At 42.3% G+C, this 23,243-nt stretch overlaps 1 protein-coding gene and 1 non-coding gene across 4 annotated transcripts; both read right to left on the bottom strand.

The window, feature by feature from the left end:
* Window positions 1-2,326: 2,326 nt before the first annotated feature.
* LOC117979525 (U6 spliceosomal RNA) lies at window positions 2,327-2,434 on the bottom strand. The gene has a single exon (XR_004670407.1). It is a non-coding gene; the product is annotated as a U6 spliceosomal RNA (small nuclear RNA).
* Window positions 2,435-8,620: 6,186 nt separating this feature from the next.
* On the bottom strand, window positions 8,621-20,934 carry BZW1 (basic leucine zipper and W2 domains 1). Of its 3 annotated transcripts, none has more exons than XM_003820720.7 (12): window positions 20,783-20,934; window positions 19,504-19,577; window positions 17,271-17,447; window positions 16,714-16,808; window positions 16,089-16,154; window positions 15,238-15,373; window positions 14,391-14,500; window positions 14,083-14,253; window positions 13,575-13,721; window positions 12,357-12,495; window positions 11,168-11,290; window positions 8,621-10,320 (listed from the first exon to the last, which is right to left on the bottom strand). In XM_003820720.7, exons 2-12 carry the CDS (start codon window positions 19,565-19,567, stop codon window positions 10,289-10,291), a joined length of 1,260 nt encoding a protein of 419 aa, XP_003820768.1. In that variant the 5' UTR covers window positions 19,568-19,577; window positions 20,783-20,934; the 3' UTR covers window positions 8,621-10,288. The 3 variants fall into 3 exon arrangements, with proteins under 3 accessions (XP_003820768.1, XP_054964914.1, XP_024783737.1); XM_055108939.2 differs by having other exon boundaries at window positions 20,284-20,789; XM_024927969.4 differs by lacking the exons at window positions 16,714-16,808; window positions 19,504-19,577; window positions 20,783-20,934 and having other exon boundaries at window positions 17,265-17,348.
* Window positions 20,935-23,243: the final 2,309 nt, after the last annotated feature.

The following is a 23,243-nucleotide window of genomic DNA, read 5'->3' as shown; positions in this document are numbered from 1 at the left end:
CACCAGGCTGGAGTGCAGTGGTGCGATCTCTGCTCGCTGCAACCTCCGCCTCCCAGGTTCAAGCAATTCTCCTGCCTCAGCCTCTCGAGTAGCTAGGATTACAGGCGCCCGCCAACATGCCTGGCTAATTTTTGTATTTGTGGTAGAGACGGGGTTTCGCCATGTTGGCCAGGCTGGTCTCGATCTCTTGACCTCATGATTCGCCTGCCTCGGTCTCCCAAAGTGCTGGGATTACAGGCGTGAGCCACCGTGCCCGGCCAGGAATAGATTTTTCAGAGGGAAATTCTGGCTGCCTGGTGCTGGTATTTGAGTGACAATGAGATTGACTGTGGTAGTGTGGAACCAAGTGCCACTGCCAGGGTGAAGAACCATTGCTGTAGTGACGCTGACAGGAAAAAGAAGCAAAAAGGAGCAAGCCCTTCTTCCTCTTTCATCATTCTAGTCTTCCTCTAGAATCGCCTGTAGGAAGTCTAATTGGGAACCAGATGGCATAAGAAATCCAGTCTGCAGAGTTCCAGCCCCAGCATCGCAGAAGACAAAATGGTGTGTTTGAAGCTGAGAGATAATAGCTTAATAATCGATGGCTTAATAATACTTGCTTTTATTCCATGATGATGTATTCAGGTTTTCTCCTTCTTAAGTCTATTTTGACTGTTTGTTTTGCTATTTTTCTCCATATTTCTAAATGACCATTCAGGATTGAACCCAGCAATCAGTAAAAATAAACAGGTTTTTTTGTTACCTGAAAAAAGTCTAGGGATGTAGGTTGTCCAGGGATGGAATGCTGAACTTTAATGTCAGGAACTCAGGCTCTATTTTGTTGCATTGCAATTCTCAGCAAATGATTCTTCATCATGTCTACTTCCCAGCTAGCAGGAAGAGGGAAGGGAAAAGACATGACCTCTCCTTTTTTTTTTTTTTTTTGAGACAGAGTCTTGCTCTGTCTCCAGGCTGGAGCGCAGTGGCACCATCTCAGCTCACTGCAACCTCCAACTCCCTGGTTCAAGTGATTCTCCTGTGTCAGCCTCTCAAGTAGCTGGGATTACAGGCACATGCCACCATGCTCAGCTAATTTTTGTATTTTTAGTAGAGATGGGTTTTCACCATGTTGGCCAGGATGGTCGCTATCTCCTGACGTCGTGATCCACCAGCCTTGGCCTCCCAAAGTGCTGAGATTACAGGAGTGAGCCACCACACCCAGTCTACATGACCTCTCCTTTTAAGGGCACTAGACGTGGCCCATCCCAGTCTTTTTTTTTTTTTTGAGACAGAGTGAGTCTTGCTCTGTCACCCAGGCTGGAGTGCAATGGCACGATCTTGGCTCACTGCAACCTCTGCCTCCCAGGTTCAAGCGATTCTCCTGCCTCAGCCTCCCGAGTAGCTGGGATTACAGGTGCCAGCCACCATGCCCGGCTAATTTTTGTACTTTTAGTTTCGCCATGTTGGCCAGGCTGGTCTCAAACTTCTGACCTCAGGTGATCCACCTGCCTCAGCCTCCCAAAGTGCTGGGCATGGGTCACCATGCCCAGCCTTTTATTTAAGAGACAAGGTCTTTCTCTGTCACGGAGTTCAGTAGTGTGATCATAGCTCACTGCAGCCTTGAATTCCTGGGCTCAAGCAATCCTCCCTCCTCAGCCTCCCAAGTAGCTCACTTGATTACTTTTTTTGTAGAAATGGAGGTCTCCGTTGCCCAGGCTGGTCTTGAACTCCTGGCTTCAGGCAATTCTTGCCTTGGCCTCCGAAAGTGCTGGGGTTGCACGTGTGAGACACTGTGCCTGGCTTTAATTTTTATTATTTATTTATTTATTTCTTGAGACGGAGTTTCGCTTTTGTTGCCCAGGCTGGAGTGCAATGGCGCGATCTCGGCTCACCGCAACCTCCGCCTCCCGGGTTCAAGCGATTCTCCTGCCTCAGCCTCCTGAGTAGCTGAGATTACAGGCGTGTGCCACCACGCCCGGCTAATTTTGTGTTTTTAGTAGAGACGGGGTTTCTCCGTATTAGTCAGGCTGGTCTCGAACTCCCGACCTCAGGTGATCCGCCTGCCTCGGCCTCCCAAAGTGCTGGGATTACAGGTGTGAGCCACCGTGCCCGGCCATTATTTTTATATTTTTTTATTAATTTTTTTTATTATACTTTAAGTTCCAGGGTTTGCACAACGTGCAGGTTTGTTACATCATATGTATACATGTGCCATGTTGGTGTGCTGCACCCATTAACTCGCCATTTACATTGGGTATATCTCCTAATGCTTTCCCTCCCCACTCCCCCCAACCCACGACAGGCCCCGGTGTGTGATATTCCCCTTCCTGTGTCCAAGTGTTCTCATAAAAATATGGAACGCTTCACGAATTTGCGTGTCATCCTTGCGCAGGGGCCATGATAATCTTCTCTGTATCGTTCCAATTTTTAGTATATGTGCTGCCGAAGTGAGCACTATTTTTTTTTTTTTTTTTTTTTGAGACATAGTCTCGCTGTCGCCCAGGCTGGAGTGCACTGGCGCGACCTCGGCTCACTGCAAGCTCCGCCTCCTGGGTTCACGCCATTCTCCTGCCTCACCCTCCCGAGTAGTTGGGACTACAGGCGCCCGCCACCACACCTGGCTAATTTTTTTTTTTTTTTGTATTTTTAGTGGAGACAGGGTTTCACCATGTTAGCCAGGATGGTCTCGATCTCCTGACCTCGTGATCTGCCCGCCTCTGCCTCCCAAAGTGTTGGGATTACAGGCGTGAGCCACTGCGCCTGGCTTTTATTTTTAATACAGTACTTTTTTACTCTTATCTGTCTGGTATCCCCCAGTCCATTATCACCCTCTCCTCCCCTTTTTCCAACTTTTGCAGACGGTGAAACTTCTGTTTTCTGCTGAATTTGTGCAGGGGCACTCACCTGCCAGCATAAGGGGAAGGGATGGCCTAAGACATTCAATAAACTTGTTTTCAGCTCCACCATACTCACACCCACTCTCAGAATAAATTAGCATCCCTGACTCCCAAGACCTTGCGGAGTTTGGCAGTTCCAATCAACTTCCTGGGTTGTTGTTAGCAACCTGCGACACCACAAGGGCTTAGCAGAACAGAGAAAGCTAAAACCAAGCTGGTTGTTGGTCATATCTGCTTGCCTTCTTCCAACAGTTGGATATTTTTCAACTGCCATTAACTCTCCTCTCTTGTTTTTAGAAGTTGATAATATTTATACTGTTATTACAAAGGATTTTGTGAGATTCTCTGAATACTTGACCAGTCACACAAAGCATGATTATCATTCACTACTGGGCTATAAGGATTTCAGCTACTATCTTGCTTCTCCTTTTTTATAGTTGCTAAAGCAGGCATCATAATGATGGCTGCTGGCACTTAAATTACCTTTCACCAGTTCCTATCAAACATAAAAACCTGTATTTACGGCTCAGCGCGGTGGCTCACGCCTGTAATCCCAGCCCTTTGGGAGGCCGAGGCAGGTGGATCACCTGAGGTCGGGAGTTCGAGACCAGCCTGACCAACATGGAGAAACCCCATCTCTACTAAAAATACAAACAAAATTAGCCGAGTGTGGTGGCACATGCCTGTAATCCCAGCTACTTTAAGTAGAACTTCTCAACTGCCCCATGTAGTTGAGACTGTCATTTTATCACTGGGTAAAATGATACCATTTTTTTCCCCCCAGAGATGGAGTCTCACTATGTAGCCCAGGCTGGAGGGCAGTGGCTATTCTCACATATGATCATAGCTCACTATGTCCTCGAACTCCTGGACTCAAGCAATTCTTTATCTCAGCCTCCCCAGTAGCTGAGATTACAGGTGTGTGCCACTGTGCCCAGCAATGATATCATTTAATCAAAATTAGATTGCCATTCTCATTTTACAGGTTCAGGAAACAAGATTCAGAGGCTAAATTATTTGCCCAGTCACACAGCTAAAAGATGGAGACAGATCTTTCTCCATTAGACTGTAGGTATGCACTGTTTTGTTCAGATATTAGGCATTTGCAAACCATATTTTATCAGCAAGTGCAATTTGTCTTTCACGGTATCCTAATTTACAGATTATATCCTTGAGACTGGACTCTCCAATTTGCCAGTCCCTCCCACATCCTTTTGTTTTGCATTCAGCCTACTCTTCCTTTCCTATCTCCTCCTATGGGCTTGAATCTTGGGGTCCAGTGCTGTTCATTACCATAGTCTTAAAGCTCAGCAGAGGGCCTGACAGTGTATGTTTCACATTTGCAGACTGCCAGCTTCTCATCCTGTCTTGGTCACATCAAGCAATACTAACCACAGGGCACAAATAGCTTGCATCTAATCTTGTCTAAGAAAAGTTGCTTCCTAATACTTGGAATTCACGTAACAGTTTTCATTCTACAAGCAAACATCCCTCCTAGTTGTCTTTTTAATAACAGTATTAAGCGTGACACCTACAGTCCCAGCCACTGAGGTGCGAAGACTGCTTGAGGCCAGGAGTTTGAGGCTGCACTCAGCTATGATCATGTCAGTCTGGGCGACAGGGCAAGACCACCTCAAAAAACAAAACACAAATGGTATTAACTGATGGGCTTTATAATCTTTTTCCTATCTTCACTATTCCCTGGATACTAATCCAGTCAGTAACCAGCTTGTTCAATTACCTGCAGGTTTGGATGTGACAAGCTCTGCCAACTACACAGCACATAGTGATGAAGAGGAAAAGGCAGATGAAGCTGAATAGTTCATGAAAGACCACCTAGGCAAAGACAAAGATTTTAAACTGGTAAACTACATCCAAAGACCATTCTTGCTGTTAAAAGATGATACACACAAAAGTGGATGCAAAAATCACTTAGTAACTAGGTAAGATGCTGGTGGCCTGAACTGTGGTGGCATTTGAGATTATTTTGGAGTTAAAGTGGACAGGACTTGAAGCATTCTGGAGTAGATCACACTCATCTCTTTTGAATTAAACACTGGCATTTTTGGAACATGTACCAACAGTTTGAAGTGCGTGAGCCATACAAATGCAAAAATGAGACTGGAGAAAAAAATATCTGGAAGCACAGGCCCTTACATCATATTTAAAACACTGAGCAAAATGGGAAAGGTCAATGACTGAGGCCTTAGTGTACAACCAACTGAACAGTCATTGCTTTTCTCTACATTAACAAGGAGTCTCATGAAATTTTATTCCATTTCAAGGGTACAGACATGAAGCAAGTTTCACAGTTAAACACAGAAATAACGCAGCAATAGAATTACTGGCTTGGATGGCTGTATTTGAGGTTTTTTAGAGTGCCAAGAGCTAAATGAGTTACCAGCTATCCAGTTTTCTCCATTCTGTGTGCCGTCCTGGGCGCCATTACTCCTAACTAGAATGGAAATGAGGTGTATTTACAGAGAAAATATTTTGTTCTTCAAATGCCAGAGACTGTGGAGTATCTTTTTGAAGTCACAGAGGCTTCAGTCTATAAACGAATCACTTATTTCCAACAGGTTTATCTCTAACTTTTAAGCATAGCCTTCAGGATTTCAGATTAAAAAAAAAAAAACTGTAAACTGTTTTTGTCCTTAAGAATATTAGCATGAACTAGCTCCTAGCTTGTTTTGCCAAGGTATTTTTAAATGGTTACACTGACTGAAAACAGAACAGCTCAATTATATTTGATTAACGTTGTAGCACCCCAAATGCACTACACAACCACAAACATTCTAATCATACCACAGTTTAACAAGCTATCAGTCCTTCTGGATAAGATGACAAAGCAAGGGATTCTGCAGATTTTAACCAGTCCCCACTAGGGCACTACAGTAGTTGCCACAAGCAGTTAAGACTTTAACAACTGAGGTTCTGATTCAAGGTTACTAAAATGACAGTGATTGAGTACATTTAAAAATATCTTAGCCAGGCTTGGTTGGTGGGCGCCTGTAATCCCAGCGAGGAGGCTGAGACAGGAGAATGGCGTGAACCCCCAAGGCGGAGCTTGCAGTGAGCCGAGATTGTGCCACTGCACTCCCACCTGGGCGACAGAGCGAGACTCCGTCTCAAAAAAAAAAAAAAAAAAAAAAAAAAAAAAAAATATATATATATATATATATATCTCTTCATCCCACCAACTCATTAAGAACTGAGACTATACTCCTAGCATAAAGATGAAAGGATGATAAGTACACTGGAAAATAAAAATAATTAGATTCGAAATGACTGTTAATTGCCTCTAGTTAAGCTGGGAGAAAAAAGTGAAGAGAAAGGAGTCAGAAAGCCTTTCTGATCCAGTTTCATATAATTATGTCTAAGATTGTTCAGATATTAATCCACTTAAGAGTTTTTGGACAAAAGCCAATTATAAACTCATTACTCCAAAGACAAAGGTACTTATCACATCATCCAGATTCCACTTAAATCAAATTAAGCCCACTGAAAACCTTTTTATTCCTGGTATTTTAACCTGTAGGCCTTAGTAGGCTGGGGGAATAGAAAAACTTCGTATTGATACTAGAGGACTAATACTGAGCATGAAAAATCATAGCAAGGCAATTTACCAGAATTTGCAAATACTTATTAACCTATTTTACACGGCACCTGTAGACACCATCTGAGGAATATTTGTACAAAGGTAATTTGGTAATTTAAGTAACACTGTACACTAAAACTTTGGCATCTACATTACAATTAAAGCCAACCAATAGTTGTCAGTTCCTGCAAGCAGCCTACTTGAGTATGAGAGCAGAGGTTTATCAGTGTTATGCCTACAACTTTAATTCATTCATCTAGAGGATTTTCACTCATTTTTATAGAAAGAACCCAAATGATTCTACTTAGTAATACATTTACCATCAAGTAAGAATCTGTTAAGACCTTGAAAGACAGCAGGAAATGCTTTGTCTGTTGCCTGTGGTGGGGTAAGGTACAAAGCACAACTGGTGAAAGATTGGCTGAAAATGAATTTCATCTACTTTCTATTGACCCTGACAGAAAAAATACTACTTCACTGTATAAACATAAAGACATGCCTGCCAATGCAAAGGTCTATCACTAGGTCTTCTTCCCTTTTAAAAAAGATTAGAGCATGCATTCTCCATGGGGGTCAATCACTACCAAGGATTAAAAAAAAAAACTGGTTGCGCGTGGTGGCTCACGCCTGTAATCCCAGCACTTTGGGAGGCCAGAGCAGTCAGACCACGAGGTCAGGAGTTTGAGACCAGCCTGATCAACATGGTGAAACCTCTACTAAAAATACAAAAATTAGCCAGGGGTGGTGGTGGCCGCCTGTAATCCCAGCTACTCAGGAGGCTGAAGCAAGAGAATCGCTTGAACCCAGGAGGCAGAGATTGCAGTGAGCTGAGATCATGCCATTGCACTCCAGCCCGGGCAACAGAGTGAGACTGTCTCCAAAACAAAAACAAAAACAAAAACATTTTACTCTTTTCATGTATAAAGCACAGATACAGTACATACACAGTGTATCTATGGTAATAAAATTTATGGGGGACTCTTTAAAAAAAAGTCTAGCTGGGCGTGGTGGCTCAAGCCCATAATCCCAGCACTTTGGGAGGCTGAGGCTGGCGGATCACAAGGTCAGGAGATCGAGACCATCCTGGCTAATCCGGTGAAACCTCGTCTCTACTAAAAATACAAAAAAATTAGTCGGGCGTGGTGGTGGGTGCCTGTAGTCCCAGCTACTCGGGAGGCTGAGGCAGGAGAATGGCGTGAACCCGGGAGGCGGAGCTTGCAGTGAGCCAAGATCGCACCACTGCACTCCAGCCTGGTGACAGAGCGAGACTCCGCCTCAAAAAAAAAAAAAAAAAGAAAAAAAAAAGAAAAAAAGCCTAAAAAGGCTGGGGGTATGATAATGGAAAAAAGCTTTTGAAAAACTGAATTAGAAGTCCAACCTCTTGGTCACATGCATTTCCCCTAACTAAAATCATTATGCTATTTCAAAATATCCTGTAGCATTTTTGGTATATGGAGGCTTTTTTTTTAAAAATAAGAATGGAATAAACATCTATATATAGAATGAAATAACATCTATAACTCACAGAGTAAGGCTAAGAAACTTACAACCAGCTCTAAAAACTCATTTAGTTTCTAAGGAGACATCCTTAGAAACTGACAGTTAGAAAAAACATTTATCCAATCATAATTAAAAGTACAATTTAACATCTATATTAAGAATTACATACTTGAGGCCATAGGCTGGCACTGGCACCTGAATTCTAAAATTACCACTTAAGATTCAGAATAGAATCTTTTTATATGGAATGGAATCTGCAGTCTTTTTATAAAGCATTCCCTTTCTTTACACTATTACTGTCACAAGTGATATCCACTTACTATAATGTTCTACTAAGTAAACACTACAGTGTCATTAAGAAGAAACAAACTACGATGAAAGATTATAATGTAGTTCTGGAAGATGACACACTTTTTCACTATACACAGTATAAAATGGCACACTTTGTATGGAAGAAACACGCAATGAATTGGTTGTAGAAATATTAATGTAGTTTTGGCTACATCAGAATTCTGTGTAGGTGGTTTACAGTTTGGGAGTCTTATTATTACTTAATGGTATACAGATACAGTAAAGACATCTGAACACACAACATACAATACCACTAGGTATTAACATGGAATTAAAAAAAAAAAAGACTGATGTATAAAGCCTAAGTGTAAGTATGGACTTTATTTTTTTAAAAAAAAGTCTTTTGAGAACTACAAATTACAAAGTAAAAGCAGATCACTACGTAGAAATCTAGTGAATACATTTTGCCTGTGCATGAAAAACTTTTATCAAAGTTACTCATTTTAACAAATTCACCCCATTCACAACAATCAGTTATAATGTTCTTTTTAAGGTTACTATACCTTTATTTCAAATTATATTACATGTTATTCCCTCAAAATGAACTTTTAAATGACAAACTTTTGGCTCATAAGAATGGCACCTTCAAAAGGGGCGATTTCCAGTCAGTCTCTGGTGGCATTATTCCAGGCTAGTTTCACCAGTTAAAAACCTTCAAAATGTTCACTTTTAACACAAAGTCTTCCCATAAAAAATGTGGCTACATTTTCCCCCCAATGACTACATACATAGATGGGTAGCAGCAAGAAAAGATGAAAATGAAAAGGCAGCCATTAAAATAAATGGATCAATTGTATACCAAGAAGTATTTGGCTCATGGCAATTAAAAAACGGCAACTAGGGTATGTTAATAGCCAGAGGCTTGAGTCATTGCTGAGTATGTTAAGAGAACGAAGCCAGTCCAGTATGACCGAGTAGGAATATATAATTGTCATTGCACTTCATTTGTTATAGCAAATACACTAAGCCAATAGGAAATCTAAGCTATATCTAGATTCCCAATTAAAACATGCTGACCTTTAACATTTTCAACAATTTTTACTGGGTTTAGTACATCAGTCATTTTCTTTACTCAAACTCCATTACGAGTTCTTTCCTATCAATCTAAGTGTATTCTGTGCATAAAATACCTTAAATGTTTCAAGACTTTTCTAAGGTTCATTTGAAAATGGTTGTATGAAAAGAATACCCATTTGTTTTGCCTGGAAAGATACAAACTAAATGCAGAAGTTTCTCAAGGGGAAAAAGCTCAACTTTCTTCTTCCCACCACCTCTGCCACATTATGATTTCCTAAACTTTTCAAGTCTGTTCTCCATGGCTTCTCTAAGGATGAAAACCAGAGACCAAACAATTGAGCTTTAGGACATCTGGAGTTAAAAATGCAAAAAAAAAAAAAAAAAAAAAAAAAAAAAGTTAACATGCAAGCAATGGTCCACGTACTTAAGATTCATGTTAAATGAATTAGATTATTACATATGGGTTTTTCATTGATGAGCAGGGCTCCGGGCATGCCATATTATCTCACAAATCATTGCCTTTTGAGACTCTGGATACTTTTCCAGTTTAATTTGCAAACAGAATTTTTATAACAAATTATTTTTTAACCAAATCATATCTTGAAAACTGTTTATAGAAAACCCAGGGAATAAAGTGAACTGTTCATTGTGGAAGGCCTTAAATTACATTATTACAGTAGAAAATACAGGAGGTAGAAGATAACTGAAAAGACTAATGCAACATTAGATTCAAATCTATAGCTCCTGTAGCTACTTAAAACATGGTTTTAGAAACTAAACCCAACATTTCCAGCAACCATAGAAACAGTTAAAATAAAATTTGCCATGAAAGCCCTTATATCATGCTTGATACAGGGAGGTAGGAAGATGTAAGAACCAGGACACATGAGACATGACATTTTATCTACAACTCCTGTTTGCTTTACTGAGGGTGTAGTTTCAAAATTCAGTCACCTTCTTCAGCTTCAGATTCAGATTCTAGAAAAGGGGAAAAAAGCAGTCAAACATTATGTATCAGAAGGCAAAAGTTCCCACTTATAACTTTGAAGCTTCTTTAAGATAGAGTCTCCCTCTGTCCCACAGGCCGGAATGCAGCAGCACCCTCTCGGCTCACTGCAACCTCTGCCTCCCGGGTTCAAGTGATCCTCCCACTTCAGTTTCCCAAGTAGCTGGGACTACAGACACCCACCACCAAAACTGGCTAATTTTTTTATTTTTAGTAGAGACAGGGTTTCCCATGTTGTCCAGGCTGGCCTCAAACTCCTGGCCTCAAATGACCTGATCGCCTCAGCCTCCCAAAGTGCTAGGATTACAGGCGTGAGCCACCACACCCAGCCTCCATATAACTTTAAAGCTGTTAACGAATTTTATTAATAACCTATTTACATGAGGCAGATATTCAAAAGCATTCACTTGGAAATCCCAACATTTGGCTGGGTGCAGTCACATCTGCAATCCCTGTACTTTGTGAGGCTGAGGCAGGAAGGTTGTTTGAGCCCAGGAGTTCAAGACCAGCATCGGCCAACATAGTGAGACTCTGTCTCTATATTTTTAATTAAAAAAAAAAGAAAAGAAATCCACAAATTTATAAACATTAAATATTCTCAATATTTTCCAATTCACGAAGAACATTTACTATTATGGCTGAGCCATAAATATACTATAATAATTAAACTCTAGCTTTCGCCACCTGCCTTATAAGTTAACAAAAATCTCTACTCCAGGTACAAAGTGGCATCAGAAAGAAGGAAGCATGTGTGAAGATATATTATGGCCACATTAAAATTAGCTTTACCAAACAAACCACACAAAGGAAAATCCTTACCTTCTTCAGCATTTTTGAGCCATTCTACAAACTTTTTCATTTGCTCAAGGAAAACACTCTTCCCCTTTGCAACATGTGCATCTTTATACCACTTCAAAATGGGCTCTTCGCTCAGGACTTCAGCTGGAAAGAAAACTCATTGCATTAAGGGAGTTTTAATATACTCTACTCAGAGTTAGAGCCACCACCTAATGTGCAAATGCCTGCTTAGCAAACAAACTGCTGAAAAGTTAAAAACATCCATGAGAACTGGAAGATAGAATAATACATGTGCGCATACCAACTACACTCAACGTGATCAAGACTGGTCTGATTAGTGCAGAATTTCAAAGTGTTATGACCAACTGCAATGGATTTTCTCCCAACAGAGGTCTTGTCTTTACTAGCCACTTTAGACCAGGTTTCTAAAATTGGGATCAAGAGAAAAGGGAACAATATAACTGAAACTGGGGTTGCTATAGAAGCACTCTGAACTGGTCTTGAAGGACTACGGAAAGTCAACACTGGGTGGGGGAGTAAGACGAACAGAAGCAGGATTCACACCGGCTGAAAACTCCAGAGCTATGACTACATAGCTAAGACTACAGACTGTCTGGAAAAGGGACCTGGGGAATTTTTTTTTTTGAAACAGGGTCTCACTTGTTGCCTAGGCTGCTGGAGTGCAGTGGCACAATCATGGTTCACTGCAGCCTTGACCTCCTAGGCTCAAGTGATCCTCCTACCTCAGCCTTCTGAGTTGCTGGGACTACAGGCTTGCGCCACCATTCCCTGCCTAATTTTTTAATTTTTTTGTAGAGATGAGGTCTCCTTATGCAGTCCAGGCCGGTCTTGAACTCTTGGGCTCAAGCGATCCTCCCGCCTCAGGCTCCCAAAGTGTTGGGGTCACAAGTATGAGCCACCACACCTAGCTGAACTTTGGGAATGTATACCTGGTTAAGAGTATAGGAGGCAAGTTTGAGGACGCATAATGATGGCTTTAGATTTCATACTTCAACTTGTGAATAGGGTTTAGAGATGTTTTAAACAAGTATCAGTATACTAAAAAGCACCCAATTTAATCAGAGGTGACTCATAACTAGAAGTAAAATATTTCAGGGAGCTGATGTCCAGATAACTCATCATTTGGATAATTTTGTGTTTACAAGGGTTTTTATTAAGTGTTATTTACAAAATTCAAAATCTAAATTACCTTTATAAAAAAGCACCACTATTTTCTGGAAGGCTTTCATGAAATGAATGTTGTCATAGCAATACTCCTGAATCTTCAGTAACAGAGTCAGCTCAGACTGACCTTGAGTAGTAAAGGCAGCAAGTAGAGGGCTGTATTGCTTTCAAAGGAACAGAGAAAAGATTTAGTCATTCATTACAAATAACCATCCATTACAAAACTCCTACAATACAGACAATATAGAACTTAACTCATCTTTTATAATCACTGCAAACTATAACTTATTTACCAGAAATTTAAAAAATAGGCTGGGCACAGTGGCTCACGTCTGTAATCCCAGCACTTTGGGAGGCCGAGGCGGGTGGATCACTTGAGGTCAGGAGTTCGAGACCAGCCTGGCCAACATGGTAAAAGCTCGTCTCTACTAAAAATACAAAAATTAGCCAGGCACTACTTGGGAGGCCGAGGAGGCAGAATTGCTTGAACCCAGGAGATGGAGGCTGCAGTGAGCTGAGATCACATCACTGCACTCCAGCCTGGGTGACAGAGTGAGACTGTCTCAAGAAGAAAAAAAAAAGCAGAAAATCTAAGTAGCTAAGTAAAATAAACAACACTATACCAAGTAGTCCAAGTAAATGTCAAACAATATTAGTATTTTAGAAGGGGGAAAAAATTCCTATTTTCCAATACCCCCTTCAAAAGCAAACATCTAATTACAAGCTTAAGTTCCTTTTCATCATGTTCTTTTTTTTGAGGCAGGATCTCGCCCTGTCACCCAGGCTTTGTCTGACAAAGCCATCATAAGCTCACTGCAGTCTTGATCTCCAGGGCTCAAGCGATCCTCTGCCTCAGCCTCCTGAATAATTGGGACTACAGGCATGCGCCACCATGACTGGCTATTTTTTGTGATTTTTAGTAGAGATGAGGTCTCACTATGTTGCCCAGGCACGTCTTAAACTGAGCTCAAGCAATCCTCCTGCCCTTGCCTCCCAAAGTGCTGGGTTTACAGGCGTGAGCCATTGTGCCTGGCCAGGCCATATTCTTGTTTTTAACCTGTGAACCACAGCCCAATTCAGAGCATTATCATCAATAGTTAATGTTACTATTTGTTTATTTACTGGTGGGCCATCCCTAGGAACCACAGGATGTGATAAATCCTCTTAGAAAAGTATAGTCACAGTTCACTTATCACCACGTGAAAGCAGAATAGTTTGTTTTGTCAAGGCATAGTTCTAATACCTTCAAGTGCTTGATGGCTTGCTCTGCTACAAGCTCCTCTTTTTTGTTCCATTCCACAGTGCTCATTACACTTGACCAGACTATTCCGATGACAACTGGTTCTGGGATGTTGTTTTTTTTCATCTCCTCCTTGACATATAAAATTATCTGCAAATGAATCCAAATTTAGTTACAGAAGTCAGTTTTGATTATGTACATACTTCACACATCAAGTTTAGACCTTTAACAAAAACTAACAACTCCTTTTCCATGCAACTGGCAACCACATGTGTACCACATATAAAAAGAGACCTTTACAACTGAAAGGTGCCCTGAGCTCCAGTCTCTTATATTTCTGGGCCTCAGTCAGGCACTGAAGAAGCATACGCAAAAGAATGAGGCAAAGTTCCAGTATAACATCCTGTTACTATTAACTCAGTCTCATCCTGGTGAAGTAAGTTCCTCAAATTAGTGAAAATCTCTATGCCAGAAGCTTAGCCATAAAAAGACGGTTTAAACAAAAACTTACATCCTTAAATGGATCACCACGGGACATCTGTTCTTGAAGTTCTTTCTGGAGCTCCTTACGAGCTCCAATGGTTTGCTGATTCCGAACATATTCTGAAAGCTCTTTCAAGCCTGCCTCAGTAAAATACTTTGTGAAGTGTTCAACACTTTGCTTATTGGCAGGAAAGAGTTCCTAAAAGAAGAATTTATCTGGTTAAACTTTCTTTAAATCAGATTAAGAAAAACACTTTCTTTTCACAGTCTTAAAAATGAGAAATTTCTCTCATTTACATCCTTGGCAAGAATGGGAAGAAAAAAAAAGTTACCAACCATCAGTCTGTTATCCATGCTGACTTTCCGAAGACTTGCAGCTACTGCATTGATATCTTTTTCATTTATCCATGATTTAAAGAGCTTCACAGCAAAAGCTGCTGAAACTCCTGTAAAAGAAAATAGCTTACTTAATTAACAGAAGTACCTTCCCTGGTTTCAATCACTGTATCCCCCTATATCCTTCCCTTCATAGTTCAATCACATGGGATTACTGACTTTCCTCACAAACTTAACCCTGAACTTTCCTGGGCCACAGTTTATCACTTCTCCAATTTCCCTGGTCTACCACTTGCGAATTGTATATTCTTGGCCAAGTTACTTAAAGTGTTTTCCAAAGTATAAATTGAGGGCAACGGTCTCTACACTTGACAAGACTGTTGTGAGAATTACAGTAAGGTAACTTAAATACTCACTACTGCAAGCAGTTTTTTAAAAAAAAAAAAGCTTCAAAAAAAATTACTGTAGAGAATAATCTGACAATTGGAGCCAAACAGGGAATTGTTTTTTCCTTCCAGCTTGACATTTTCCCCAAACGTCATCTTCTCCAAGTCTCCTAATTGGTATTAATCTCTTCTGGGGTTCCCACAGCATTTCTCATTTTATTTTTATTACATATAACAACATTTTGTCTAAATCTGGGTATTTGTTGTATGCCTAAAGAAAGCCATTAAACCTGGATGCCAAAGGTATTCATTAAATGTCTAGTGAATTAGACTGAACTTATTAAATTTAAGGCTGGTTAATAAACAAAGACTTTCACAGAAGTCACATCTATGACCAGTAAACCACGCTCTTATCCACCCCACTCTGAGTCAACTGAAGACCATCCTTTAAGGCTGATTACCTTCTTTAACCAAATTTTCATTATAAAGGCTATTAAGAATGGATGCATTAAGTGTTCCATTAGCCAGAAGAACACCAGTCAACATAGCTAGCTTGTTCCTCTCCGACTCTGAAAAACCCTTCAAGAACAGCAGCAGCTGTAAAAAGTAAAACAGTTAAGGGTTAAAACAGCAATTGCATTACAATAAGAGAAGCAGTAAAGCATGTTATACTGGCTACCTGTTCAATACGTGGGCTCTGGGATCTAACCATCCAAATTTACATCTAAGTTATAATACTCATTAGCTGAATGATCTTGGGCAAGTTACTCAACCTCTGCACCTCACATGTAAAATGTGGATAATAAAACTTGCCTCACAGGGTTTTTATAAACATTAAGTGAATTAGTATCATTAGAACAGTGCCTGGTGCTTGATAAACATATCAGGTTTTCTGGGCATCTATATGCAATATTGGGCCAGGCGTGTTGGCTCACACCTATAACCCCAGCACTTTGGGAGGCCGAGGGCAGATCACTTGAGGCCAGGAGTTCAAGGCCAGCCTAGCCAACATGGTGAAACCCTGTCTCTACTAAAAACAGAAAATTAGCTGGGCATGGTGGCACATGCCTGTAATCCCAGCTACTCGGGAGGCTGAGGCACGAGAATCGCTTGAACCCGGGAGGCAAAGGCTGCAGTGAGCTGAGACTGAGCCACTGCACTCCCAGCCTGGGACACAGAGTGAGGCTCTGTCTCAAAAAACAACCCAAACAAACAAGCAAAGTTACTCCAAATCTGTGGCAGAATTAGGATTTAACATTCCTCTTTCTAACCCTATTTTTTTCTTTTCCACAAAGTACATTATTACTCATACCTTTTTTACTTCATCTTCAAAACCTTTCTCCAGGTATTTGTAGCGCCTGATTAACTTGTTAAAAACCTATAAAGAACATTAAATGAATTCAGTAACTTCATATATTTCTAGAATAGCAAAGTAGTAAACCTTTCAATTGATGTAAGTTTATGAGCTACTTAAACCAGCTTGAGAAGAATTCCTAGTGACACATAAGAACGTCCAGGTTAGATGTACTTTAATTCTTTGCTTACAGTAATACAAACATAACTACGTATAAAACTTTCCAATGAGATCTTGATTAACAAGCTAATCAGCTCACAACTCATTTAACTTTAAAAATAAATATATGCAGATAAACTAGAGAAATCACAATACGAAACTGACTTTTCCAGCTTGACGTTTTTCTTAAAAATTGAGTAATTTCAGGACAAATAGGAACAGAAGAGTTAATTTCATTTTTCCCTATTTTGTTCGCCTTAACACACCTTAAGTTTCTAATTCATCCCGTTGCACCAAGAACAGTATCCCTAAAATTTAAAATCAAATTCAACTTTCTAACCACAACTCTTAAAAGTAGAATATTCCTCAAATATACCACATGGATAGTAGCTAACTGAAAACAATTATGTAAAGTTTCATTTACCTGAGCAAATGCTTGCATGGTCTCTAGATCTTCTTGGGCTGCAAACACGCAGACATCTGTACGCATCATGTCATCTGCCAGTGTACCACCTGGGGCTAAAGTTGGATAAAACCAAAATACAACACAACCAAAAAAATCACTCCATTTTAACAAGTTTGCCAAATAGTTCATATTCTAGACTCTCCATAATCTCCATATATTATACCTTTCTAAATTATTATTATTATTATTTTTTTGAGACGGAGTCTCGCTCTGTCGCCCAGGCTGGAGTGCAGTGGCGCAATCTCGGCTCACTGCAAGCTCCGCCTCCCGGGTTCACGCCATTCTCCTGCCTCAGCCTCCTGAGTAGCTGGGACTACAGGCGCCCGCTACCACGCCCGGCTAATTTTTTGTATTTTTAGTAGAGACGGGGTTTCACCGTGTTAGCCAGGATGGTCTCGATCTCCTGACCTCGTGATCCGCCCGCCTCGGCCTCCCAAAGTGCTGGGATTACAGGCGTGAGCCACCGCGCCCGGCCCCTTTCTAAATTATTAAGCCCACAAACCACAGACACTTACCCAGCATTCCACCAGCCACCAGAATGTCAAAGAGTGTTTCTGCATATCGACGGTAATCAAGTTTTGCTCCAGAAGCATCAAGAAACTTGGCTACTGCTTCCAAATCAGTACCGGTTTCAGTTAAGCCTTGAATAATACAGTCTTGAAACTGAGTAGGGTCAAACCTCTCTTTTTCATCTGCGGGGACAGGGGACCCAAAACATTTAGTTTTAAAAGATTTACCAAAATGCCACAAAACTATCACCTTATGAAGATGCAATTGTTAAATAAGTTAGATTAAATTCACATCCTTTGCATGTTTCCCCTCTGCAAGTGTAAGACAAGATGGCCCACTCACAAGAATTGTGCAACTTTTCAAATAATTTCACAAGTGATCTAAATGTGCTAGTGTCTTGTGTTCCTACTGCCATGAGGCAATTTCTACTGGGAATGCCCTCCTACTGCCTCTTGGCTTTTCCAAAATTTAGGCCATCCTCTAACAGGTACATTTTATTCCTTTGGGTTTTGTCCAGACACTGGAGCTCTTGATCCTTTTCCTTAAATGTCCATAATATTAAACAAACAAAAAAATTGAACCAATCCTTTGGCATTTATGAAGGTGAGCTTTAGAAAGTACATTTAATGAGCACCCAATGACAGAAACTATATTAAGCATTTGCTTTAATCCTGTTAACCTTGTGAGGCAGATTTTTCCCCCTATTATTCAGAAGGAAAACTGAGAGTCAGAGAAATTAGGTAATCAAGAGACTATATTGTGTAGTAGTTCAGTACATGGGCTCTGGAGTTAAACTGCCTGATTCAAATCCTGACCACCATTTAACCACCTGAATTCAAGCAAATAGTCTCACTTGCCATGCCAGAATTCCCCTACTGTAAAATGGGGATAAGAATAGTACCTATCCCATAAAGTTGTTGTAAATACTAAATGACATTAATAAAATAGAAAGCTCCCAGACCACAGCCTTGTGCACATACCTGACCTTTACTGAGTTGCTTTCACACACTTCATAATAGGGTTTTGCTTTCCCAATCTAGGCTAGATGACATCTGTTCACACAGTACTAGGGTGACAAACACCTCTGAGTGCCCAGCACTTTCCTGGTTTTAGCACTGAAAGTCTTGTGTCTGGAAACTCCCTCAGTCCCAGACAGGGATTGTTGTATACCCTACCCAGTACCCTAACCATCAACAGCCAGGCCACGAATCATCTCTATCTGGAACCGGGAAAGTTACATCTCTCCCTGATGCTAATAATAAGAATGATAAAGCTACTTGCTATTATTTGTATCAAGGTAACATCAGTAACCCACATATTCAAGAGATACACTTTCCCATTTTACTGCCAAACTGTTCTAGTTTACAACTCCTGCTCCTTAAGAAAATTTACCAGCTAAATCTAAATGAATCTGCAAAGATTAGAATCAAATCACACTTTGGTCTCCCCACCACTACTACAAGGGGACAGACAGCCTATGATTAGTGATTTTAAAATTCTACAATATATATCTCAAAATGTCTGCTACTTAAGGAAGAAAAAGAAAAACACAACTTATAACCAGTAGCTGACCCAGTTCTTCATTTCCTCAAAACCACCTGTAAAACAAGGTTAATATGCTTTTGACCAAAAACAGTAAAAATATATCTGAGACTACGTCTTATTTAGCTTTATATCACTAGCACAGCACTTTGCTACAGAATTCAATACTCACCTAAGTACACACTAATGCAAAAAAAAAATTGTAATATAATTCTAATACTTTTTCTACTAAGTCTGTATTTCAAAAGACATTACAATGTGAATCCTGTTCCACAATTAACTTCCATGGGTGAAGTCTGAGTTTTCTCTCACAAATCTTCACAAAATCTGGGTGACTACATTAGGAGTTCTCCTTTTATAAATTAACATTTTTGCTCATTTAAGTTTGCTTAAATGAGACTGCCTGCTAGTGAAAACAGAGCCCTTATTTTTATTTTTAAAAGTATTTTACCTTCACACCGAAAAGAAGATTCACTAACCGGCTTAGAGATATATTGATACTAAAAATTAAGGCTTGAGCAGTAAAGCAGTAGAAGTATTAAAGGTGTATGTGAAATGGCAGTCAACGAGAAATTCAAGTTTCTTTCTGGTATCTTCTCTTGAGGCTTTAGTACTATGCAAGTACCTGTCAGAGAAGGCAAGATACACAAGATATTCTGGAGGTTTGAAGAGAGACATTAAAACATAAATATTTACCTCTTTTTCTAGTTTTAAAACGCTGGCCTGATAGCGTTGGCTTTTGCTGCTTTTGATTATTCATAAAAGACACCCTAGGAAAGGAGAAATAAAGCCTTAATATCAGTGCCATAATACTAATTTTTAAAACAAAACATCAAACCTTAGTCTAATCACATATGAATCAAATGGAACACCCACTCTCAGCTTGGCAATTATACCCGATGCAGGCACAAAGAATTACCTTCACTTGAATCAAATGTACGTCAAAATCTGCATTTCACTCTACAAGAAACCCTACAAATTAGTGCTGTGAACTACACTTTTAAGCGACATTGTAGTGCTACAGTGATCACCCGTCATAAACCTAATTGTTCAGTTTTCTCCACATTCCTCTTTACATTCACTTACATCTTCCACGACCACTAAGCATCGCAGAACGCAGAGAGATTATCACCATAGTCAGGAGGCATCCAAAATGTGTATGCCAATTCTAAAACACTGTCAAAAAGTGAACCCCTTCTTCTGACAGGCCTGGCTACGGGCAGCACCGTCCTACCCTAGGTCATGCCTGTGACCGCAACAGCGGCCGCCTTGCACCACTCAGGCCTGCAAAACTAACAGCCAGCCCAGCCTCCTTCGCCCATATCCCACAGTCCTAGCCTCCTCCCCGGTAACGTGTCTCCCAATCCACACCCTTCCCATGCCTCCCGCCCGAGCCACAGATCACCCGCTTCCCGCCCAGGACCCCACTGGCCACAGCGGGGCGCCGTAGGGTCCCGCGGCTCCTTCTCCACTGACCCTGTCGCCTGCGGTGGCGGCCGCCGCAACGAGCGGACCACTGGCACTGAGGCGCTTTGCGCCGGGGCCCCAGTCGCCCCGTACATCCGCCCGCCCTCCAGCGAAAGCAGCGGCGGAGGCGGCGGCCGCAGCGGTGGTGGCAGCCCCTCCGCCCCGCCCGCCGGAAGCCCCCACGCGTACATCACACAACAGAGGCCGCGACGGCTTTGTTAGCCAGGCCGGGCACGGCCCAGAGGGAGCCCGCCTCGGCCACTGCCTTCGCAGCCAGCGCCGCGGCGCGCACCCGGACCCCACTTCCCGACCCGGGCCGCCGCTACCCCTCGGCCTCCCTGCCGAAGCGGCGGCCTTTCAGGCCCTGGATCAGGCGCGGCCTCAAGAGACGACCTCCGTTCGGGCCCATCCAAGCCGGGCCGCATCCAGCCCGCTGCCTCCCTCTCCCTCTGCCCAGCGTCCACGACCCGCAGCGTCCGCCCGCGGTGAGCGGGGCGCCGCGTCTCACCGAATTTAAGGCGAAGAGGAAAGAGCCAGAAATCCCCGATGTAGCGGCAACTGCGGCGGTGTCTCCTCTGCGACCGGAACTAACGCTAGGATGAGGAGGGAGAGGTGCCACCCCCGCCCGGACCGCTCTCCTATCGCGAGATTTCTTCCCCTTGCCCCCACCCGCCTCGGGCCCCGCCCTAATCGTGGACTGGCGCTTCCGCCTTTTCTATTGCGCGCGGATTAGGGTGAGGGACTGGGATAGGGGAGGGGAGAGACGTTTCAAGTCTTCTTTATTCCCTTACTGGGTTCCACGTCGCCTGGACACTTGTCCTAGACTAGCTTATTTTTCTTCCCCCGCTGCGTCGTCCGCCCTCTTCACACATGGAGGGGTTGGAAGAGCAGAGGCGGCCCCCGCCGCTCTCGAAGTTGGACGCGTCCTCCTGGAGTCCCTCCCCGCCGGCCCCCTCCTCCAGCACCGGAAGTCGAAGCCCGAGGGCGGGGGCCCCTCGGGTCGTGCGGGGGCGGAGGCTGGGGGCGGGCATGGGGGCGTGGTTTGGGGAAGGAAGCCACACCTCGCCTCCGCCCTGGCCGAGATGGGCGGAGTTCGCTCCAGCTGAGTCCCCTGCCTGGCCACTTTTCTCTGAGGGGCTGTCTCATTGTTCACTACCTCCCTTAAGAGCGAAGAGGATACAGGCCGAAGATTGAGAAGGGGAAATTCTGTCCTCCAACCGCGGTCCCCGCGCGCTGCAGCGGTTGTCTCCCGAGTGTGGTGGCTATGGGGACTTGGAGAGCATCAGAATCCCTTGGAGGACTTGTTGTAACAGACTGCTGGGCCCCACGCGTAGTTTCTCATTCTGTAGGCCTGGTGTGGAACCCATGAATGTGCATTTCCAACGTTATCTGTGATGCGGCTGCTGGTCCGCACCTTGAGAACCCCTCAGTTAGAGGCTATATCATCAGGGAGCTGGGGTACGATCAGATTAGATACTGTGTGTGAAAAGCACTGTGGACGTGACAAAACTGTGCAGATAAAGATGCACAGCGCCTCTAGGATGTAGCCCCATGTTTTTATTCACTGTACAGTAGTTTACTTCTCTCCAGTTGCTTCCTCACTCTCTGGTAGGAGGAGAGTGGCTTCTCTTCCCTAAACCTTTTGATAAAATAGTTTGTTGACTTCTTTTCCCTAATTAACTATCTGACCTCTACCCCCCACCCCCACCCCCCCGCAACTTCATGGAAAAATGACTTTCTCAGCGTTCGTTCCTGAAATTATTGCCAAACCCAGTGATTCTTTTATTCTTCACCCTGTTTGCCTCCTCTGAGCATTGAATGTTACCTACCTCTCTCCTTGAATCCTGGCTCCAGCTATCCTGGTTACGTTCTGAATGTGCCTTTGCACGGTATTTTCTGACTCTTCTTTTCTGTACTGATACCTTTTCTTTCTGGATACTTTCTTCTATGGCAGTCTCATACATTCTCAAGGATTTAACATTTACTCCACTTAAAAGAGTTCCAAGATCATCTACTGAATCATTAAGCAAATATTTGTTAAATCCAGGCTCTATGCCCTTCCAAGTTGAGGCAACAGCAGTGGGAAGGAGGCAGGAAACAAACTGCATCTGTTGGAGGAACCCCAAGAAGCTAGTGTGACTGGGAGGGCTGTGGGGAGCAGAGGGAAGTCGCTGGAGTCTGATCTCTAAGTGTCTAGCCCCATCCTTTCTCCCAAGGCCCCAGTCCACACTATCTGGCATCTTCACTTCATAGCTAATTTAACACTGTCAGTGCTGTCGATTGCTCTTCCCCCAGAACTGTATTTTTCACATCTGAAGTTCTGTTAAAGGACAACGTTTCACAAATAAAAATGATAACTAATATGTCCCTATATGTATCAGGCCCTCTTCTATGCACTTTATGTAGTAACCCCATTTCATCCTGAAAACTACCCTGTAATCTAGACACTATTATTAGTCCCATTTTACAGATGGAAAAGCCGAGGCATCGAGGTCAGGTAACTTGTCTAAGATCATAGAGCTAGTAAGTGGAAGAGGTCCAGTTGAACCCAAGCAGTCTGGCTTCACCATTATAATGCACCGCCTTACCGCCAAGATCTTATTTATTCATTCAACAAATATTTATTTCAGCTAGAGACCAGTAGAGATAGTGACATGTTACGCCTATGGCCTCACAAAGCTTATCTTCTACTTTTGCCACGTTTTAAAATTGTATCATCTTTCCCCAGTACCATCTTGATTTAGGCATCTATTACCCCTAACTAAATGGGACTTTTGCAATAACTTCGTAACTGTACTATCCCCTTTCTCAACATTTCCAGAGCAATCTTCTCAACTGCAACCTGAATCATTTCTCTTCACTGTTTAAATGCCGTTTATACTCAGGGATAGCTCTGACCAATGTTTTTCACCTTTACTTCCCATCACATTTGTAGTTCTTAACCTGTTATTACCATCATTGTGGGGTAT

Source organism: Pan paniscus, chromosome 13 (genome assembly GCF_029289425.2).
Source record: "Pan paniscus chromosome 13, NHGRI_mPanPan1-v2.0_pri, whole genome shotgun sequence".
In the NCBI taxonomy this organism is placed as follows: domain Eukaryota; kingdom Metazoa; phylum Chordata; class Mammalia; order Primates; family Hominidae; genus Pan; species Pan paniscus.
The sequence above is the reverse complement of the archived record's forward strand: the minus strand, read 5'-3'. Positions and strand labels throughout refer to the sequence as shown.

Coding starts and splice junctions, on each gene's coding strand:
- BZW1 (XM_055108939.2), bottom strand. CDS start 20,465: ATGTACGCGTGGGGGCTTCCGGCGGGCGGGGCGGAGGGGCTGCCACCA. Junction 17,448..19,503: donor TTTTAAAACTAGAAAAAGAG/GTAAATATTTAT, acceptor CTGTCCCCGCAG/ATGAAAAAGAGAGGTTTGAC. Junction 15,374..16,088: donor TTGAAGATGAAGTAAAAAAG/GTATGAGTAATA, acceptor TACTTTTTACAG/CTGCTGCTGTTCTTGAAGGG.